Here is a 20,000-nt window from a genome sequence, read left to right as displayed (position 1 = left end):
TTCCAATCGAACTACATTGTTACGTTCTAGTCACATTTTTTCTAAGTGATGTCCTCAGAATGTGAAATGAACATTTTTGCTTGTAAAGGTTAGTGGCACTGGAAGACGGTGCTATCAATCGCGGCCAATCGTGTTTTAGTATTGAATTTGGTTCGGAAGTTCGATAGAATTGCAGCTTAGTGCTGATTTCAATCGAGTTCGTTTTTAACCCAAAGCAAAGCAATTCTTGGTTTGCATCCACGTGATGAGACGGCCATGTTGGTGTACAAAACAAATAATAGAGTCAAGTCAAAAGACAATTTAATGCATTGTTCTGTACACCAACATCGCCGCCGTGACGTCAGATTCAACCATGAACACAGACGCAGGTAATCAAATAAACCAATTACGCAACACAAAGTAAATGCGGGAAACTGAACGCGTACAGGCAAGACGCTATGGACCATATTCGTATTCTCAGTATGTGACTGGAAAGTGCTTGCAATGGTGCTAATGCGGTGGAATATATTAAAAGATATAATTGCATTTGAAAAGATTTCCCCGCATTAGCCTCGATTGCAAGCTACTTACAGTCCAATACTGAGAATACGAATATGGTCTATTGAGTCAACATTAATCACCGATTGACTAATAACATGGCGCGAAATTTTTAAGCCAATCAAGCTTCGCAAGAAAAACAAGACCATTTGTAAAATTACTTGCGCCACTCAACTGAAAATTACTCTGTGATGGTTACTGTCTAAAATCAATTTTCTATCATTTTGTTGAATCGGAACAAAAGTACCCTTGGTAGAAACTTTATCTTTGTGTCCCATCATCCAGCAAGTTCCCTTTCACTCACGGCTGGGTGCTGTTACGCGGCCTCGTACACCGTATGTCTTTTTGAGGCATGACTGACAAGCTGGCCGCAGTTGCAGGGGAGAATAGGTCAGACCACAGGACCAGGATCCCTATGTTGTACTGTTTTCGAATAGTGTATTTTTTAACTTTCCATATAATATTAGGATCCAGTTATAACGCCGAGGAAAAAAAAAGAAAGAAGAAGAAAAATATGCAGCTCGCGCAAAGCGCGGAAAAACGCGTGCGAGTAAGGACTATAAACCGTAGGCCCTGTCTCACAAATATCTTCCATGTTCATGAGTTCCCAGTGATTGATTGATTGATTGATTGATCAGTTTATTCAGTGGCGGATCCAGAGGAGGGGACCGGGGGCCCCGGCCCTCCCCCCTTATTTTTGGACCAAAGCCACCAAAACACCATAAAACACAAAATGTTTGAGAGCGGGCGTCCACCTTACCTGCAGGTCTGGATCCGCCACTGTTATTTACCCCCCTTGCAGCTGCAGCTGAATTACAAGGACACCAACAACTATATTATTGATATTTATAAGTACAAAAATTGTTCATTGGTTCAGTCCTGGCAACTACTTTAACACCGCTATTAACAACAAAGCTAGAGCGAAGAGGATACCCGTGATGGGTTTCGGCACTTTATGTCCAGGTTTGCACGCAAATGCGAAAATTGCGAATTTTGCGAAAAATCGCAAAAATCGTAGAACACTAAAAAGTTAGAGAACACTGTACTCCCCGACAACAGTCGCGATTTTTGCGATCTTAACGATTTTTGCGAAAATTGCGAAAAATCGCAGAACACTGAAAAGCAAGAAAACACTAGTCCCCGACAAGAGTCGTGATTTTTGTGATTGGTCCGTGGGTCACAACTTTACACGTTGGGAATCGAGTGCCAGCTACCAAACGCTGACCGTCTTGCGGTGTAAATAATTATTATATTTCACTGCGGGTGTTAACAACGAACGAACATCAAACTTGTCTTTCGAAGCCATTGAATCTTGAATCTCTAGTTTCTCAAAGCTTTTAAAATCATTAGTAACTGAAAGCAATGAGCTTTTAAAATAATTGGAACAAAAATTTACGATTCACTGAAAGTGTCTTGTGTGGTGTGAATAAAGAAAACAATTTCCTCTTTACATGTCTTGAAACGCGACGACATTCAGACATTAAAAGAAAAAAAATAACTTACCAATAGACCATGTCCTAAACGAAATTGCAATTGCTTTATTTACAGAAAGTGAATTTTAAAACAGGCTTAACTGCAGAATACAATGTCACTCCAATAAAGTTCTGCGTAGCTGGCTACGCGGTACGCAGAAACCAATAAATTCAAGTTGAAGTATGTAATTTATTCAAAAGAGTATTTCTCGTTCTAAAGGCGTGACTCAAGAATTAAGCAGTGATCGATTGTGAATTTTACGGTTCGGTTAACTACATTTTTCACAAGATCGTGTGAAGAAAATAGCACTCGTTTACTGATTAAGCCTGAGCTCTTGTTTCAGTCACGCCGAAATTCTCTTTTAACGTTTTTGCTTTCGTTTTACGGTTCGGTTAACTACACTTTTCACGAGTTCGTGTGAAGAAAATAGCACTTGTTTACTGATTAAGCCTAAGGGCTCATTGCAGTGGTTCGGCCTAAGCTTTTAACATCTTAGCTTTCAATTTTTGGTTTGGTTAGCTACACTTTTCACGAGATCGTGTGAAGAAAATAGCACTCGTTTACTGATAAAGCCTAAGCGCTTGTTTCAGTGATTAGGCCTAAGCACTCTTTTAACATTTTAGCTTTCAATTTACGGTTTGGTTAGCTACAATCACGAGATTATCTCACTGCGTACCGCGTACCGCGTAGCCAGCTTCTGATAAACTTCCATCTTGAATTGATTATCTTCCGCGTACCGCGTTTACCGCGTAGCTAGTTTCTAAGACAGACTCCACCTTGAATTGATTTTCCATCAAACAAAAGAGAAAATGCATCCTGGCGCAGTTTGATCAACTTTACGTGCTCGAAAAGGAAGAGATCATAGCTAAGGTTAAAAAGTTTCTAAAAGATGGATGTGGGTGCTCTTACGGAACGAAAGAAAGTCAATGTTGCCACCAGTTTTCTGAGGAAGCTGTGCTTTCAAATGTAAACGATTGCTTGGAACTGTCACATGGAGAACTCGATCTTGTTGTGCTGGCAAATATTCAAGTAAAAGGAAAGGAAGATCACGTTGCAGTTTTCTGTATCTCAACCGTCCGATTTGTAAAGATTTGTTTTTAAATCTTTATGGCATAAGCAATTCACGGTTCTGCACAGTGGTCTTCTATATGTGACAGTCAACGTCGCACGGATTTGAAGCTATTTTTGCAGCAGTGCGCGTCAAAAGCGGAAAGTAGGTCACAAGTCATAAATTAAAACATCAATAGGCTTGAGCCATAACTAGACAAACAGCTGAAAGGGAAAGTTAAAGTACGATCTTTCGAGTGATTTAGACATTTAAATAAAGTTCCTTTCCTACACATTAAAGACAGTTCTCGAACAGAAAAAATCGCAATACACCGGAACTTAATTGCACATTTCATCAGATTGGCTTTGACTCCTTCGGTCGCAAGTTAAAAACTTAACTAATTCTAACATCAAAAGATCTCTTTCTCTGTGCTGTGGAGCATTCGAGCGAAAGAAAGTCAAAACACTTTATCGCGTAAAATTGTAAATGGCAACAACGCAGTCGTAAGATTTAAGGTAAACTGCTGCCTTTTTGAGGTTAAAATCTATGCTTAAATTCGCTATTTTAAAAAAAAAATTGTTAAAAACGAAAAAATCGCGACTCTTCTTGGGGACTAACAAATTAAAAAACTTGGGGACTAACGTTCCCTTGCTTTTCAGTGTTCTTCCCTTTTCCCGATTTTTCGCAAAATTCGCAATTTTCGAAAAAATCGCTACTCTCGTCGGGGACTTGTATTCTCCAGCTAGTCAGTGTTTTGCGATTTTCCCGATTTTTCGCAATTTTCGCAAAAGTCGCAAAAATCACGACTCTTTTCAAGGACTTGTGTTCCCTTGCTTTTCAGTGTTTTGCGATTTTTCGCAAAATTCGCAATTTTGGCACAAATCATGATCTTTCCAACGTGGTGCTAAGACGCCAATAGTGCGAGGCAAAAATTGTTAAAATCGGGAAAATCGCGATTCTTGTCAGGGACTTGTGTTCTCTACATTTTTAGAATAAAGAAAAGACAACAGAGCTCTTTTACTACTACTACTACTACTACTACCACTACCACTACCACTACCACTACCACTACCACTACCACTGCCACTGCCACTGCCACTGCCACTGCCACTGCCACTGCCACTGCCACTGCCACTGCCACTGCCACTGCCACTGCCACTGCCTCTGCCACTGCCACTGCCACTACTACTGCTACTGCTACTGCTACTGCCACTGCCACTGCCACTGCCTCTGCCACTGCCACTGCCACTACTACTGCTACTGCTACTGCCACTGCCACTGCCACTGCCACTGCTCCCACTGCTACTGCTACTACTACTGCTACTGCTACTGCTACTGCTACAGCTACTGATGATCTAAAACATATGTACATAAAAGATCTTCGGTAAAAAAAGAAATATCAATCAAGCGAAGGCATAAAACACTCGTTAAAAATTTAGTCAGTCCAGCAAGTCCTTTCTTGATCTCTAAGTCATTCTCCTGTGCTTTTGTCTTTCTTCTCCGTGAGCTTGTTCCCCTCAAACAGAGTAGGGCAGTCCACAGGATGGCGAAGGACACCTTCGTTCTGATCCATGCGATTGTTGTTGCGTAGTCCTCCTGCTTCTTTGAAGGGATGAGCTCGGCAAGCCTGGAATCGTACCGCTGAGACTCCTGAGACATACCTCCTGTTGTGTGAATACCAAGGGAGTAAAAGAGCCATTCTCGACCTCTATTATTCTGGATGCATACTTTCGCTTCTTTCCGTCTTTGTGCAATTTATGTATCTGTTTGGAGCTAAGCTCTTTGTACGAGACCGCATTCGGGTGGCATACATCTGGTGCTCGCCTGTTGAGCTCCTCCCCGGCAAGGGGCTGTAAGGTGGGCTCAATTGCTACGTCATAGCAAACCATATCTAGTAGCTCTGCCTCCAGATCACGTATCTCGTTGTGACGCTTTATGATTTGGCCGCCTCGCTGGCATATGATGGCGTGGTCCACGGTAAAGCTACAGCCGCATACGCATACGGATGGGCTATCGGGGATGGGCCAGTCATAGCGTAGCCTCAGTGCGTCAGGAAACTCCCGCTTGCTTAGGTCAAAGTTCATGCCTTTCAGTGGAATTGCAGTAAGCCAACTAGAGGCTCCCTTTTCGCATGCCAGGTCTACGGCTCTTTGTGTCCTTACTGGGAGAGAGACCTTCAGCTGACTGTTTGCGGCCTGCTGGTTTCCGTGTATTCTGGTAAGCACCCTGGGACATCATTCAACACCTGCGATGAATTGCCTATTGTATCCTTTCTTTCCTCAACACCTTTTTTGTTTCCTGTCATATGCAAATCCAGGTCTATTACCGTCGAATTACCATTTTCTCCTTCGACATATTGCTTGTTTTGATTTTCGTTTTCAGCAAAATCTTGGGTAGTACAATCACTTCTTGTTGTCGAAAAAACCGCATCCATAGTAGCATTCCTTTCTAAGGTTCCCGCTGTTTCATTGCTATTCATATTTTCGAGTCTAGCAGCCTGGTCGCGAAGACTTTGACTCTTGAATCCTAGTTGTAACACTCCCATTCCGTCCCAAAGATCTTTCATGATACCCACATAACCCTGCTTTCTTCCTTTTTCAATACAGGGAGGGTTTTCAGAAGACACAAGCTCCTTGGCTTTCCTTTTACACTCCAATATATCATTATTCATCCGCTCAGTCCATTTCACCTTCGACTTTCTCGCTTGACTTGACATCGCTCGAGTCTACATTATTAGTGTTCTGCGATTTTTCGCAAAATTCGCAATTTTCGCAAAATTGTTAAAATCGCAAAAATCGCGACTGTTGTCGGGGACTAGTGTTCTCTAGCTTTTGAGTGTTCTTCGATTTTTACGATTTTTCGCAAGATTCGCGATTTCGCAAAAAACTCCGACTCTTTGGGGACTAGCGTTCTCTTGCTTTTCAGTGTTCTGCGATTTTTTGCAGAATTCGCAATGTCCGCAAAAATCGTTAAAATCGCAAAAATCGCGACTCTTATCAAGGACTTTTATTATCTTGCTTTTCAGTGTTGTGCGATTTTTGCGATTTTTCGCAAAATTCGCAATTTTCGCATTTGCGGGCAAACCTAGACATCTCTTTTCCCGCCTTTGACTGAGGGGCAGCAAGCCTGAAGGGCTAAGGGCATCATATGGCAGCCCAAGGAAAATGATGTGAAATGCTCTCTTTTGTATCGATTCTAGCGTTTTGCTCAGATAAGGCGGAAGATCTGCCCAGACGGGTGCTGCATATTCAATAACTGATCTAACCAGGCTACAGTATACTTGAACCAAGTCCTGCCAGGCCACGCCACATTTCCTTAATGCGTATAAACGCTTATTAGCTCTTGCAAGGACATAATCACAGTGCTCATTCCAGGAAAGGTCACTAGAAATAAATACGCCCAACAACTTGTAGTGACAAACCCTCTCAATCACATGGCCACAGAGGGGAGTTGCCGGGAAGGGCTGATATTGCAGGAAATTAAATATGATCTCTTTACATTTCTTTGCATTGAGGCGCATGCCGTGGTCTGATGCATACTGCGCTATTTCGTTCGCGATGCGGGGCATGTAACTAGGTGAGCACCTAGGGATGCACTCCAAAACAGAAAGGTCATCTACATATATTTCATCCGTGTATACCAACTTGCTACCAATTTGTTACTTAACATAGCAAACAATATTGGTGCAAGTTTGGTCCCTTAGGGGATGCCACTATTAGGAAAAACAGGGGGGGGGGGGGGAGGCGAATAGCGTCACCAATTTTTACCCGTTGTGACTTGCGCGAGAGGAAATCCTCGATCCACCCAATAATGGCATCATGAACCCCATATTCTAGAGTACAATGAACTAAATAAACTAGAGCGTGTGTCGTAGATTTGCCGCAGACGGCAAACTGTTTGTCATCGAGTTGGTCCACCACCTGCTTATATAGTAAGTTGAGCGTGAAACCCTCTATGATTTTAGCCAACTGAGAGGGGAGAGTTATCGGCCGCAGGTCTTCTTCGACTGCTTTAGGAGGCGTAGTCTTGGGAATGGGAACAACCAGAGATGACTTGAGTTGACTAGGGACCACGCCTTGCTCAAGCGATGTATTGTACAAATCAGCAGTAACAGGAGCCAACTTGAAGGCAAACAGTTTCAGCACTCTACTAGGGATACAATCAGGACTACTGGGTTTTCTTGTTTTTGTCTCGCGCAATGCCTTGAGTGCTGTTCTTGAATCAACTAGAGATTCTCTCGGGACCTCCACGGCGGTGTCGATCGACAAGCGTTTGCGGGCGCGTGAAGTGTAACGTAAGGTCATGCAAAAGGTGTTAAACCGTTCCGCCAGCATCTGGTGAAACCATTCATTACTCTGTTTTCCTCCAGTCAAACTTTTGATTTCCCTCCACCAGCCTGCTACGTTGCTCTCTTTTATTACAGCTTTACCACTCTTTGCACTTTGTTTCGTAGATGTTAAAAAATATCGGAGCCGTTACCATACAATCGTAAAGTCTTTTGGCGCTTACAGATTAGCATTTTCAGAGTAGTTGTTATCCATGGCTTATCACCAGATATTTTAACGCGCTGAAGAGAGAAAAAATAGGTGACAGCAGATGATATAATTGAGTAGAACTTGTCACATTTTTCAGTAGCACTTGGAAGACTCAGAATTTCAGACCAGTCCTGTCTCGTAATCCAGTTTCCGAAGTCGCGTGGTCGGCTATCACGTTAATTTAAAGAGCCCACACAGTATTCGAGAAGAGTAGGGGAAGAAGTTCCCGGTGTTGTGGCTGTCCTCTGTGGGTATATGGGTGGGTGGGTATAGTAGGTCCACATCAGCTGAATAGCTGCCAAAAATTCAACCTGCTCAAACAAATAAATAACAAGCAAACAATAAATGACAACATCTGATTGGCGGAGAAACTGGTACGAGGTTTTTTGTAGCCAATTACCAAACTGCTAAATTTGTATTGAAATTTTCAGAATATGTACTGGACAGCTAAACAGCAGCTGGTCCATCATACCGTGACAGGGTGTAATGTCCGTCCTGGGGATCTCATGGGATCTGGAACAATCAGTGGAGAGGTGAGTGGCCGATGACACGTTCGGGAGGTTAAATGAAATCAAACTGGTATCTTGGTGCGGAGGTTTCGAAAAAAAAAAAAGAATATTATCGTGTGTTGCTCTCGCATTCTCCAAAGTAGGGGAATCTTTGTTTACATTTTTGCCTCATTAGCATCCTAGAGTAAAGTACTGATCATTGAAAGTGCATTGCATGACGAGATATTCCTCGCTATTTTAGAAGTAGAAAGATCTGCGCAAACTCAGTAGAGTCTTGATCAGTAACACCTACTGTGCTACCTACTGTTAGAAAAAAATGCGCATGCGTATGTTGCTTGCACTTATGTTTACGTCACAAGTGAGGACCAGGCTTTCAATGGATAACATTTCGTCGTCCGCATAACGCAATCACTGCATGACTTGTTGGTGTTGGAGGATCGAAAGACGTACTATTAAAAATTATGAAAATTCTTGTTTTCTTCGAATTAAATTGCCTTTTAATTTGGATACTTGACGAAGGAAAACTGAAAGTATAGAGAAATTGTGACCAGTGTTGTCGAACTTAACGCGATTCCCTAGAAATAGAACTTGTCATAGATTTCAGATAGAACTTCGCACCCTGTTATAACATGTCAAGGAGAGGATAAAATGTAATAAAAAAGGGGAGTCACCGTGCTCGTTTCCATGGTACGTCACTGATGAATACGGCTATTTGAGCTACTCTGACAATAGATCATTTTACAGTTGTGTGCTTGGTTACCTGGCTTTTGAATGAAAGTGAGGCTGGAGTTGACCTTGCTTTGATAGAAACCTTGCTGCGTTTCTTATGTTAATGAAGTTATTCTCATGCTGATTAGTAGGAATTTACATAAGAAAAGCAGTGATCGAGGTTTCTATCAAAGCAAGGTCAACTCCAGCCTCACTTTCATTCAAAGGCCAGGTAACTTAGCACACAACTTTAAAATGGTCTATTGCCGCACACCCACAATGTTGGATTTTAAAAATGTAATTCAACGTATAACGCAAAGCGTGGTGTCATTCTATGGTTAATTCAAGTACATACCTGAAAAATGTATTTGAATGTGAGAACTTAACACTCCAAAATAGATTTAACTTTAGTGTGTGTTGTTCGACTCCTAATGGCTCCTTTCGTACAATTTTATGAAATTGCCAAAAAACTGGCCATAGATTTTTGCTGATTTTTTCGCTACTCCATGAAGACAATGTTCTCAGCAAATATATGAAATAAAAAGTGGGGGTCACCGTATTGCATCAGGAGAAAATAGGCATTCCTTGACGGATAAGGCTTGGCGTCAGTGAAAATCCGCCAATATTAGGGAGCTTAAGCACGCGCGTTTTTGAGACGCGGACGGCAACCGGAAGTGTGCTGTTTTCCCTTTTAACCTGTTTTCACACAACCACATTTACATTTCCAAGTATCTTTTATCCATTAGAGAAAATTAGTATAAAAATTTGGGAGACACCACTCCGCTGGCACGCGAAATTTTCTCTTGTGGTTGACGTCCGCGTCTTAAAAACGCGCGTGCTTAAGCTCTCTATTTTATCAATGTGCCCACGCTACTGCGCGCGCCAGTGACGCAAGAAATTATGCGCAGTAGGGTCGCGAAATGCAAAACCAGGGAATCACCTTAAAGAAATGTGAATTTTTGTCAGTACCGCACAGTCACGTGCTTCTATATGTTGACTGACGTCTTGCCAAGTGTAGAGGTCCTTTAATAGTCTGAGTCCTTGCATAAGCTATGTATTTCCATGTTGCAGACATCCAACTCTTATGGATCTATGTTGGAGCTTTCTTGGAAGGGGACTAAACCATTGGACCTTGGCCAGGGTGTCACGAGGAAGTTCCTTCAAGATGGCGATGAAGTGATCATGACAGGATATTGTCAAGGCAATGGTTACAGAGTTGGTTTTGGGGAATGTAAGGGCAAAGTATTGCCTGCTATACAATTGCAGTAAATGAAAAAAAAGCGAGAACGAGCATCTTTCCTTTTTGGGCAAAAGTGGATGTAACATTTTTCAGAGGTCGATGTTTTACTGGAAGAACTTTAAAAACTAACTTCAAAATTTCGTTACCCTTGTAATGTTATTTCCAAATAGACTTATGGCCAGCAGAAATATAGTGGTGTAATGATAATACGTATCAACTTTATTTAATGTCGATACATAAAGACTCTGTTAAGCCGAATCGGGGACTATAAGACTATAAAGGGATTGCTTCAATTATTTAAGAGCTTGTGTCCTTAGAGCTGGTGTTCTCAATAAAAGGAAAGGAAAGGAAAGGAACTTTATTTAAGTGTCTAGTCGTTCTAGCGCTGGAGCACTAATTGGGGACACTGTAAACTCAAATAAACGATGAAAGCAAATCAAGTCAAATGTTGGTTTTTGAGGAGAGGGGAAACCGGAGGACGCGGAGAAAACCTCTCGGTGCAGAGTAGAGAACCAACAAACTCTAACCCGGGCCACATTGGTGGGAGGCGAGTGCTCTCACCACTGCACCATCCCTGCACCCCTAATACTGTGTTCGACGCTGTCTCGTCAAGCCCTTTTGGCCGTTACAGGTGGCGTTCGTTCTTAATGAATAGAGCAGTTTTCAAATGACTGTCGAAAGTAATTACGCGATTGTAATTGCTACGCTTGGTGATTGGTGTAAATGAGAAGGAGAACCAAAACCAATCACGACTTGCACGCGCGATTTTTCCCGCGCTTCGAGCAAGTTACGTGGAATCGCTGCAAATTCGGAGTGGTTCATGCGCTCTTTGCTCCTGCTGTGATTGGTCGTGTTTGTTTTACGACACTCGATTGAAAAGAACCGTTTTGTATTTGTTCTTTGAAAGGGCGAAAATAAAATTGTAATTGGTGGTTGCATGCTTCTAGAGTGTTTCTACTTACGTGACCAGTAACCTTGTTTTTCCACCGAAGCAAAACGTTTGCGTGATAATAGAGCTCAATTCCCAGAGGATTAGTTGGGTACACCAGCATGGCCGCCGTTCCATTGTTTATGAACACCAACATGGCCGCCGTGACGTCACGTGAAAATACGCTATGTACCTTTCTATGAAAGTGAAGCCTGGACGGGAGCATCGCCTTAACATCTTAACACATCGGATCTTCAAATTGACCATGCACAAATATAAACCCAAGCAGGGCATTTCAAAGTGGTCATGTTGGCAATAAAATCAAATCAGGACTCCACTACTGCGGAATAGCAGAAAAGCCTGCTACTCTCTTTGCGTATTGCCTGTCGCATATATATATATATATATATATATATATATATATGCTCTTTATTTGCGCCAGTACTGAGCTGCCCAGGAATTAAAATGGTGGGTTTTTTATAAAAAAACAACACACTATTACTAGGAGCTTACATTTTCGGAAATTTTCTTCGAAAAATAGTTTTAAAACATTGTGCTTTTCAATAACTCCAGGACTGGACATTTAATATTCAAGCAACGGTTTCGCTTTTCACTGCCGCCAATCATTATACTGTACGTCTCAGAAAACGAAAAAGATGAGTTCGTAGGGGTCAAAAGGTAGCGTTCGCGGCCAATGATTGGTGGATTTCGGTCCGCTTTGTAGATTTCTCTTTTTCCAATTCGTTGGTCGCCGCCGTAAAATATTAAGTTTTAAAAAAAAAAGGTTCACAGCAGCAAAAAGGGAACCTCCTTTTTGTGTCAGAACGTGGTTAAAAAATTATCGAAAAAAAATTGTTTGCAGAAGTGCATTAAAAGAAAAAAAGTTTGTAGGGGAAATTTGTTCATACTCCCCGTCCTGGAAAATAAATAAGGGTCTGTCGCTTCCGGTTAAAATGATGGATTTATCAAAGTTGCCAGCACAAGTTGCCGGAGCACAAGACATTCTAACCCGGCGTTGTCAATCAATGGTTTCCGATCGATTGATTGCAATCAATACAATCAATAATAATCAATAACAATCCATTGATTGTTATTGATTGGTGCAACCAATCGATAAAAATCGATACTCACACTCGGAGTCTTAATTGCTATTGATTACCATTGATTTCTATAGAAAATCATTGATTAATAATTCATTATGCAACTTTCTGGCACGTGTTAGCGTGGGCGTGCTTCATTGGTCCCGGGCATATTTACACGTCCAGGGTAATTGGGTAATTCGATTCGAGAGGAGAACGTGGGAATGCGTTCAGAGTTAAGAATGATCGGGGGCAGCTCGGCCATCTTCAAATCGAGCTTGTTGGTCCTCTTTGGCCCTTACGCAAATAGATTACTGTGTAAGTTTAAAAACGCCACAATACAAAACAAGGGAAAACAACAATCGAAATGTGTCATGTCAATAACTGGAACAAAAAAGGGCCAAAGAACAAGAAAGACAAGAAGCAAAAAAGGGCGCACCAGAGAATTTATCAAAAGAGTTCCTTAAGGAAATTTTGACAGAGCATGGAATCACATTCAAAAAAAGTTCAACTAAAATAGAACTCATCAACAAAGTTATGGACTTAAGAATACAACTGCAACGACAGGAAAACGAAACAACTGCAATGGAAAATGACGGTCCGGCTGAAACAGCAGATGAAACAATTGCAGTAACACATCTTGATGAGCCAATTTGTGATTTCGCCTTTTCCCCAGTATTTAATCAGGTTTTTCATAAACCGTCTGAGACAAAGCAGAAATCTGCCTACAATGCCTACAAGAAACGAACACATTCGGCGAAGTCAAGGATAGCCTGCTTGCAGGCGGTAGTTGTTGTGTCGCCACGAAACACTATCAGACGCCATATTGGAAGAGCGTGGGATAGGTCTGGGCCCCGTGACAAAACGCCTCGCTCGCTTTGTCGACCCTCAACCCGGCCCAGACCTAGCCGCGCGAATCCAAGATGGCGACCTCATTATAGCCTGCACGCAGGCGGTTGGATGGTCGAAAACCCGGAATTCGTAATGAGGTCGCCATCTTGGATTCGCGTCGTTTTGTCACGGGGCCCAGACCTATCCCACGCTCTTCCAATATGGCGTCTGATAGTGTTTCGTGGCGACACAACAACTACCGCCTGCAAGCAGGCTAACCTCATTACGAATTCTGGTTTTTCGACCATCCAACAGCCTGCGTGCAGGCTAAGTCAAGGATGATCCCCTGTGTATTGTATTTCTTTGACGAGCGATACGAAAAAAAAAATCATTATCATGTTACACATTGTTTTTCTTCTTGCGCTGTTTTCGGTTTTCTTAGATGCATCTATGATTCATTGTATTATGGTGTTGTTGCATTCTCTAATATACCAAGCAAGTGTTCTGAGCGTTGTAGAGTGCCTTCTTTATGCTACTCTGGAAGCGCATTACATTTTCCTTTTAACAATTATTCTGCTATCTTCCCTTTCGTTTGCACGGGTGAATGTTCAAGATGTATGTTCTTGGCCTGCATGCGTATATTCAGGCAGCATGACAATGAGCGGAGACAAAAACAATTTCCTCAACTAATTAACAAGCTGGAAGAGAGTGACACTGAAGAGACTTAAAGACAATTTTGTTCTTGTTTCGAGACGATCAGAGTCTAGTAATTTAAGTGAGCTTTTAATAGTAATAAGGGGTAAAAATGCTACAAATTTAACATAAAACACAACAAATAAAGATAACTGAATGGTTTGTTCATTCATATGGTGCGTTTTATTTAAGAAAATGACAAATTTCATAATCAATAAAAATCAATAATAATCAATAACAATCGATGAAAATCAATAGAAATCGATACTCACACAACTTTAAATCTACGATTTTTATCGATTTCCAATACCAATCGATTAATTGTTATTGATTATTATTGATTATTATTGATTTTATCGATTATCGGAAACCATTGATTGACAACGCCGGGATTCTAAGGGCCGATTTACATGGTACGATTTTGTCGTATGCGACAAGCTTACGACAGGCCTACGACTCGAATGAAGGCATCCCAGGCTGATATAACTCCACATTACGTTGGGAAAGGTTTTGAATTTCGCAACCCTTCGCATATCGCGTGTTAAAAATCACCCCTAGTCCACACATATCAACCCCTTCCCAGGGTGCGGCCAAAAGTCATGTACCTCTAGTCCCCAGTACGCGTGACTTACACGGTTTACTGAATTGTCACGCAGGATCTTCGGGAACATTTTAATTAAGACGACATGGAAACTGTCTACGATCTTCGTACCCCTGCCTTTCTCGTTGACTTAGAAACCGTTAAAAATAATTGCAAAGTCATGGATGAAAAGTGTAAGCGTCTTGGAGTACAGCTACGAACAAATATGAAGACACACAGAACAATGTAAGTAGCCTGGGTGAACTTGTGAATTAAGGGCGCGTTCGATTGACCCTATTCCGGAATAAGAATACGTGGACTGGTGATTAAAACGATATGTTTGGCGCGTTTGGAAGCAGCAAGGATAATAAAAATATATTTAAAATATAATTGTAGCAGATGTTTGACAATTTTAATGTGAATCTCCGTAAAAACGAAGGATTTCCAACTGATATTCCATGTATTCCTATTCCGGATTACAGTCAATCGAACGCACACTAAATGTGACGTTTCTAGATGTCGTGATGGGACATGGGTTGCCGATTATCTGAAAATACTGATATCAGTATTTTGGTTTTCTTTCGTTGTTATGCATGCATACCTCTCGAAGTTTAAGTATCCTGTTATTTTGGTGCATATTAAGGTTGTTGCAACCACGCGATGAAAATTCCATTCTTGCACAGTTAACTTGCATTCTAAAAATAGTTCAATTCCCACGGAACGTAAACTGCAACCAATAACAGCGTTTATCATACCATTTAGTAGAAACGGAAGTATTATTGGCCTTATTCTACTTCAGGGCTCTCTGTCCACCCCGGTAAATTTGAAATTTGATGCAACAGCCTCTGGCAATGAAATTTATTTATTTATTTTATTTATTTATGACGATTTCGGCAAGAATACACAAGTGAGCGAATGAGGAGATGAGTAAAAGTGCCAGGGAAAGTCTATTAAAGGGTCTGAGACCCCATACAAGATAGACCACCCTACTAACTAATATATATAATTACACTACAATAGGGAAGTATATAATACACGGCTACAGTGGAAAGCTCTGTCCAATAGATAATTAAATAAATACTATAGGAATATGATAATAAATAATAAATGTACATTGGCTTATAGATAAAAAGGAGAAGTGATCCTTGCATGTTTCTGGACAATTTAAGCAATAATTATTGTTGTCTCTCATATTTAGACATGTCTCTCATACATTTGTATTTAGACACCTCAAAAAATTCGGGTGGCTCTAACAGGTTCTGAACCGATAAACTTTGTAATGCCGACTGGTGCAATGCTTTACCAACTGAGCTATGATGCCACTGACAGTTGGGAACACTCAGCTGAGTGCCACTTAACCATGTCCAGCCAAATGAATAGGACTTATCAGGCAGCCTCATTAGTTCTGAGAAATGTTGGTAAATCCAATACTGAGCCATGCGACTTGTTGTTCCACTTTGCAGCTCTTTTGTTTACTTTGATTCTACCTTTTTCATCTGGGCACCTAAAGTTCAAATGGTATGCATTTCCTCCCAACATCTGGAAATTTAGTTTCACAATTGAAGTTTACTGTTGGATCGAAATATAATATTTAACATTAGTATAATTTTCATTGGTGAATATAAGAAATTAGTGTCATATTCACCGCGCTACCCGGTGAATATAACATTTTGGAGGCGCAGCTTCTAAGCCAATCAAGCACTTTTCATGCCTTTTTATCTTGTTTTAGCCCGTTGGTTTGCACTTTCTTGATATATGCACCACTGAAAATTACACTAAAACAATTATTCGCCTCAGGCTCGGTAAATATTGGGGAATATTTACCTCGACTATGTCTTGGTAAATATTCACCAATTTTCTCTTCGCCTTCGGCGAATAATTGCTAAATAATAACAATTTTTTTACTAGAGACGTATAATACATCTGGTCGACTTTGGGCAAATTATTTAATTTAATGTGTCTTCTAGTTCATCATTTAATTCGGTCCGTATAAAGACGGGCGAGAGACGAATTATATGTCTGGGCGAACTAAATCGTTTCATGCATCTTCAAAGACTCGCTCAACAATTCAGTTCGTCCAGACTTATAATGCATCTCTCGCCTGTCTTGATACAAGACAAATTAAATGACGAACTAAAACATGCATTAAATTAAATTGCACAAAGTCACCCAGACATATTATACATCTCTAATATAAAGACGGCAAATAGATCATATACTTGCGTCCTTATATAGTCCTTAGCTTCAAAACGAACAAACTCAACTAAACAGTCTTTGTCAGCGAAAACTCAAATAAACTTACAAGAACGTCACCGAAACGTTTCTTACGAGTCCACAATATTATGTCAGTGGTATTGATCAGTACTTCATAATATCACATCTCCCTTCTCATGAAAAAAGTCATTCACCATAAAGCAATCAGTCGAACAATGACAGTCTTAAACAACGTTCCTCAAACAAAATCTGGTAGTCGTCCAGGTCTTTGAATGATTCTACCAGATCTTGTTTGCACCACAGGTGGTCCTTCCACAGGTAAAGGGGTACTACTAGCTGGCAGGTTTTCTTGGGATTCCAAATCCAACTGTGGCGATGGTTTCTTGGTCTTTGTTGTGATATCATTCAATCAAGCACTACTAAACTCAACGACTAGTAACAACTATTGATTCTAACATGTTCGAGTCCCTTTTAAAAGTCCCAACACAACGTACATGGTTTTCCGTTTTCGGGGTGTACATGTAAGTCATTCAGGGGCTCCTAAGGGGATCCCCAAAGGTTTCAATATTACAACAGTCTTTACCAAGTGTCTTCTATTTCTCCTTAACATAGCTCCTTGAAGATCTACCTCATAGGAACAAGGTGCTACTTGTTTGACAACCGATCCCTTTCTCCACAGCTTTCTTTGTCTGATGGCAGCGGCTTCATGCGCACTGTGTCTCCGGGTTGAAGCTCGGGAAGCTCTTTTGTTCCTTTGTTGTAAAACAGTGCTTGTTTCGTTTTTCTTTCTTTGAGCTTGTCTTCAGTTCCCTCCATGATCTTTGGCTGTAACAAAGTTCCTGCTGTAGGTAACAGTGTCTTTGTACGTCGTCCAAACAATCTTTGTACTGGTGATGATCCAATACTGGGTGAAGGTGTGTTTCGCCAGTCCAAAATGGCCAAGTATGGATCTTGTCCACTTGCCTTTGCTTTGGTTAGTAACTTCTTGGCTATCTTAACAGCATTTTCAATCTTGCCATTTGATTGTGGATAGTGTGGTGAAGACGTTTGGTGGTCAAAATGCCAGGCGGATGCAAATTGTTTGAATTCTCTGGAAGCAAACTGTGGTCCGTTGTCAGAATACAGAGTATCAGGTATGCCATGGCGTGCGAACTGATTCTTGAGAGACTTGATAACAGAACTTGACTTGGTACTGGATAATTGGTTCAGTTCAAAGTAATCTGACCAGTGGTCAACGATGATGAACCACTCTTTGTTGTCAAAACTGAAAAGGTCTGTTGCAACATGAGACCATGGGCATTTAGGTGGATCATGAGGTATGAGTGGTTCTTTCTGCTGGTTTTTCTGATAAGTGTTACATGTTTCGCACTTAGAAACACAGTTCCTGATCTCTGCGGTCATGCCAGGCCAAAGGAGGACATCTCTTGCTTTATTTAAACAACTTTCAATACCAAGGTGGCTTGAGTGTACTTGCGTGATCATGTGGGGCCTTAGCGCTACAGGTACAATTACTCGATTTCCTTTGAAGAGGATACCATCTTGGATGCTGAGCTCTTCTTTGAAGTCAAAATATCTCCTGATTTCTGATGGGACTTCTTCCTTTGTTTCTGGCCAACCAATCTTGATAATATATTTCAACTGCTGAAGACCTTCGTCAAGTTCAGTTTTTTTTCTGAGATCAACAAGGCATTGACTTGTGATTGGCAGAAACTCGACCATGTTGATCTCTTCAATGGATTTGATTAGATACTCTTCCTGTTTGACTGATAAAACCTCCGACTTCAACTCTTCTGTACTCGGCTTATGGGGAAGGAATGCTTGACTGAGTGTATCAGCAATGAATAGTTCCTTTCCAGGCTTGTACACTATATTCGAGCTATACCTCTGGAGCTTAAATAACATTCTTTGGAGCTTTTTGGGGGCCGAAAGCAGAGATTTCTTGAAAATGCTCTCTAGCGGCTTGTGATCCGTCTGTACTGTAATTGGCCTACCATGAACATACTGGTCAAAGCGTGTGCACCCGTGAACTATGCTGAGCAGCTCTTTCTCTATTTGAGCATAATTTCTTTCCGACGTACTTGTAAGCGCTCTTGACGAGAATGCTATAGGCTGACCATCGTGCAGTATGACAGCACCCAGTCCAGTCCAGTTTCCGATGCATCGCATTGCAGTGTTACTTCTTTACTGGGGTCGAAATACTTCAACACTGGTTCTCTTGTGATCAATTGTTTCACTTGCTTCCACGATTTCTCGTGTGTATCGTTCCAGTGCCATTGCATATCTTTGTCTAATAAATGTCTCAACGGCTCCGTCACATCAGACAGGTTAGGCAGAAATTTCGCAAGATACGTAATTATTCCAAGCACCCTTTGCATGGCCTTCTTGTCTGAAGGTGTAGGCATTGTTACAATTGCCTTGACCTTACTTGGATCCAGCTTGAGGCCATCAGGGGTCAGTACATGACCGATGTAGGGCACTTCTTGCTTTCTCAACTGTAACTTCTTTGGATTCAACTTGATATTCTTCTCACGACATCTCTCCAGGAGTGCAATTAGGTTTCTGTCATGATCCTTAAATGCATTTTCATAGGTGTCACCCTCACCAACATAGAGTATGTCATCTACAATGTCTTCTATACCTTTCAGACCTTGTAGGCTTTCATGGATTCTTTGCTGGTGCTGTTTTAATTCCAAATGGTAAGTGAAGCCAACAATAACGGCCAAAAGGCCTAGGTGTATTGAACGTGGTCAAGAGTGACGACGGTTTGTCTAGCTGAACTTGCCAGAATCCATTCTTTGCATTCAAAACTGAGAAGACTTTAGCCTTGCATAGCCTAGTGGCCACGTCTTCAATGGTGGGGAGAGGATAATGGGCTCTCAGCAGGGCTCTGTTTAAATCTTGTGGGTCAATACAAATTCTTAACTTCTCTGCCTTGTTTACTAGAACCCAACTTGTAGGTTCTGTAACTGGGGTGATAACTTTCTCTCTGACTAATTTGTCCAGTTCTTCCTTTAAACGGTCTCTTAGTGCTACAGGTACTTTCCTAGGGGGGTGGACAACAGGCTTTACAGTTTCATCAAGTTCCATATGGTATGGACCATCCATGCATCCTAACCCCTCAAAAACATCACTATACTGTTTCAAAATTTGATCTCTGGTTAGAACAATGTGGGCAGTTGTTTGACTCTGACTCTGACTCTGACTCTGAAATGATGTCACTTGCCATAACCTTGATTAAGTTCAGTTCCTGACATAAGTCAGCACCCAATATAGGCCTGACATCCTCATCAGGTATAAAAAAATCTGCATGTGTACTCATCTCATCTTTGGCACATTTGAGAGTGCACTTTCCAAGTGGAGTCATAGTGGTTCCATTGTAAATCTTGAGTATTGCAGATGTTTTCTTCAAATACAATGTAGAGATCTTTGGGATCCCCCATAATGCTTTAGAATTCTTTTACAGTGTAGTGATAGCAAATTACAAGTTTCTCCACTGTGAGTCCAACTGAAATGTAACATCTTTAGCATTGTTTACTTTGACTGATGTAAACAAATGTTTTGGGTGTTTCTTTTCTTCGACAGCACTGACTTGATAAGTTATTACATCAATAGTATACTCTTCAAA

At 41.2% G+C, this 20,000-nt stretch overlaps 2 protein-coding genes across 13 annotated transcripts in view; both read left to right on the top strand.

Annotated features, from left to right (window-relative positions):
* LOC138049575 (fumarylacetoacetase-like) overlaps positions 1–10,411 on the top strand; it is a 64,672-nt gene extending 54,261 nt beyond the window's left edge. Inside the window, exons 14-15 of the mRNA XM_068895919.1 lie at positions 8,025–8,126; positions 9,882–10,411. Coding sequence (XP_068752020.1) covers positions 8,025–8,126; positions 9,882–10,079 — 300 coding nt within the window. The 3' untranslated portion in view covers positions 10,080–10,411. The remainder of the gene's footprint in view (positions 1–8,024; positions 8,127–9,881) is intronic.
* A 3,809-nt stretch (positions 10,412–14,220) lies between these two features.
* Positions 14,221–20,000, top strand: part of LOC138049581 (D-serine dehydratase-like) — a 53,095-nt gene continuing 47,315 nt past the window's right edge. For 9 of the 12 annotated variants that reach the window (XR_011132406.1, XR_011132407.1, XR_011132404.1 and 6 more), the window contains exon 1: positions 14,239–14,407. Coding sequence is in view for 6 of the 12 variants with exons in the window: in XM_068895942.1 (XP_068752043.1) it covers positions 14,268–14,407 (140 nt within the window). In the remaining 6 variants the exon portion in view is untranslated. Of the gene's footprint in view, positions 14,408–16,941; positions 17,018–20,000 lie in introns of those variants that run through there. The other 3 variants (XR_011132405.1, XM_068895940.1, XR_011132408.1) reach the window with 2 other exon arrangements.

The sequence above is a fragment of the Montipora capricornis genome, chromosome 5 (assembly GCF_036669925.1).
Source record: "Montipora capricornis isolate CH-2021 chromosome 5, ASM3666992v2, whole genome shotgun sequence".
Classification (NCBI taxonomy): domain Eukaryota; kingdom Metazoa; phylum Cnidaria; class Anthozoa; order Scleractinia; family Acroporidae; genus Montipora; species Montipora capricornis.
The sequence above is the reverse complement of the archived record's forward strand: the minus strand, read 5'-3'. Positions and strand labels throughout refer to the sequence as shown.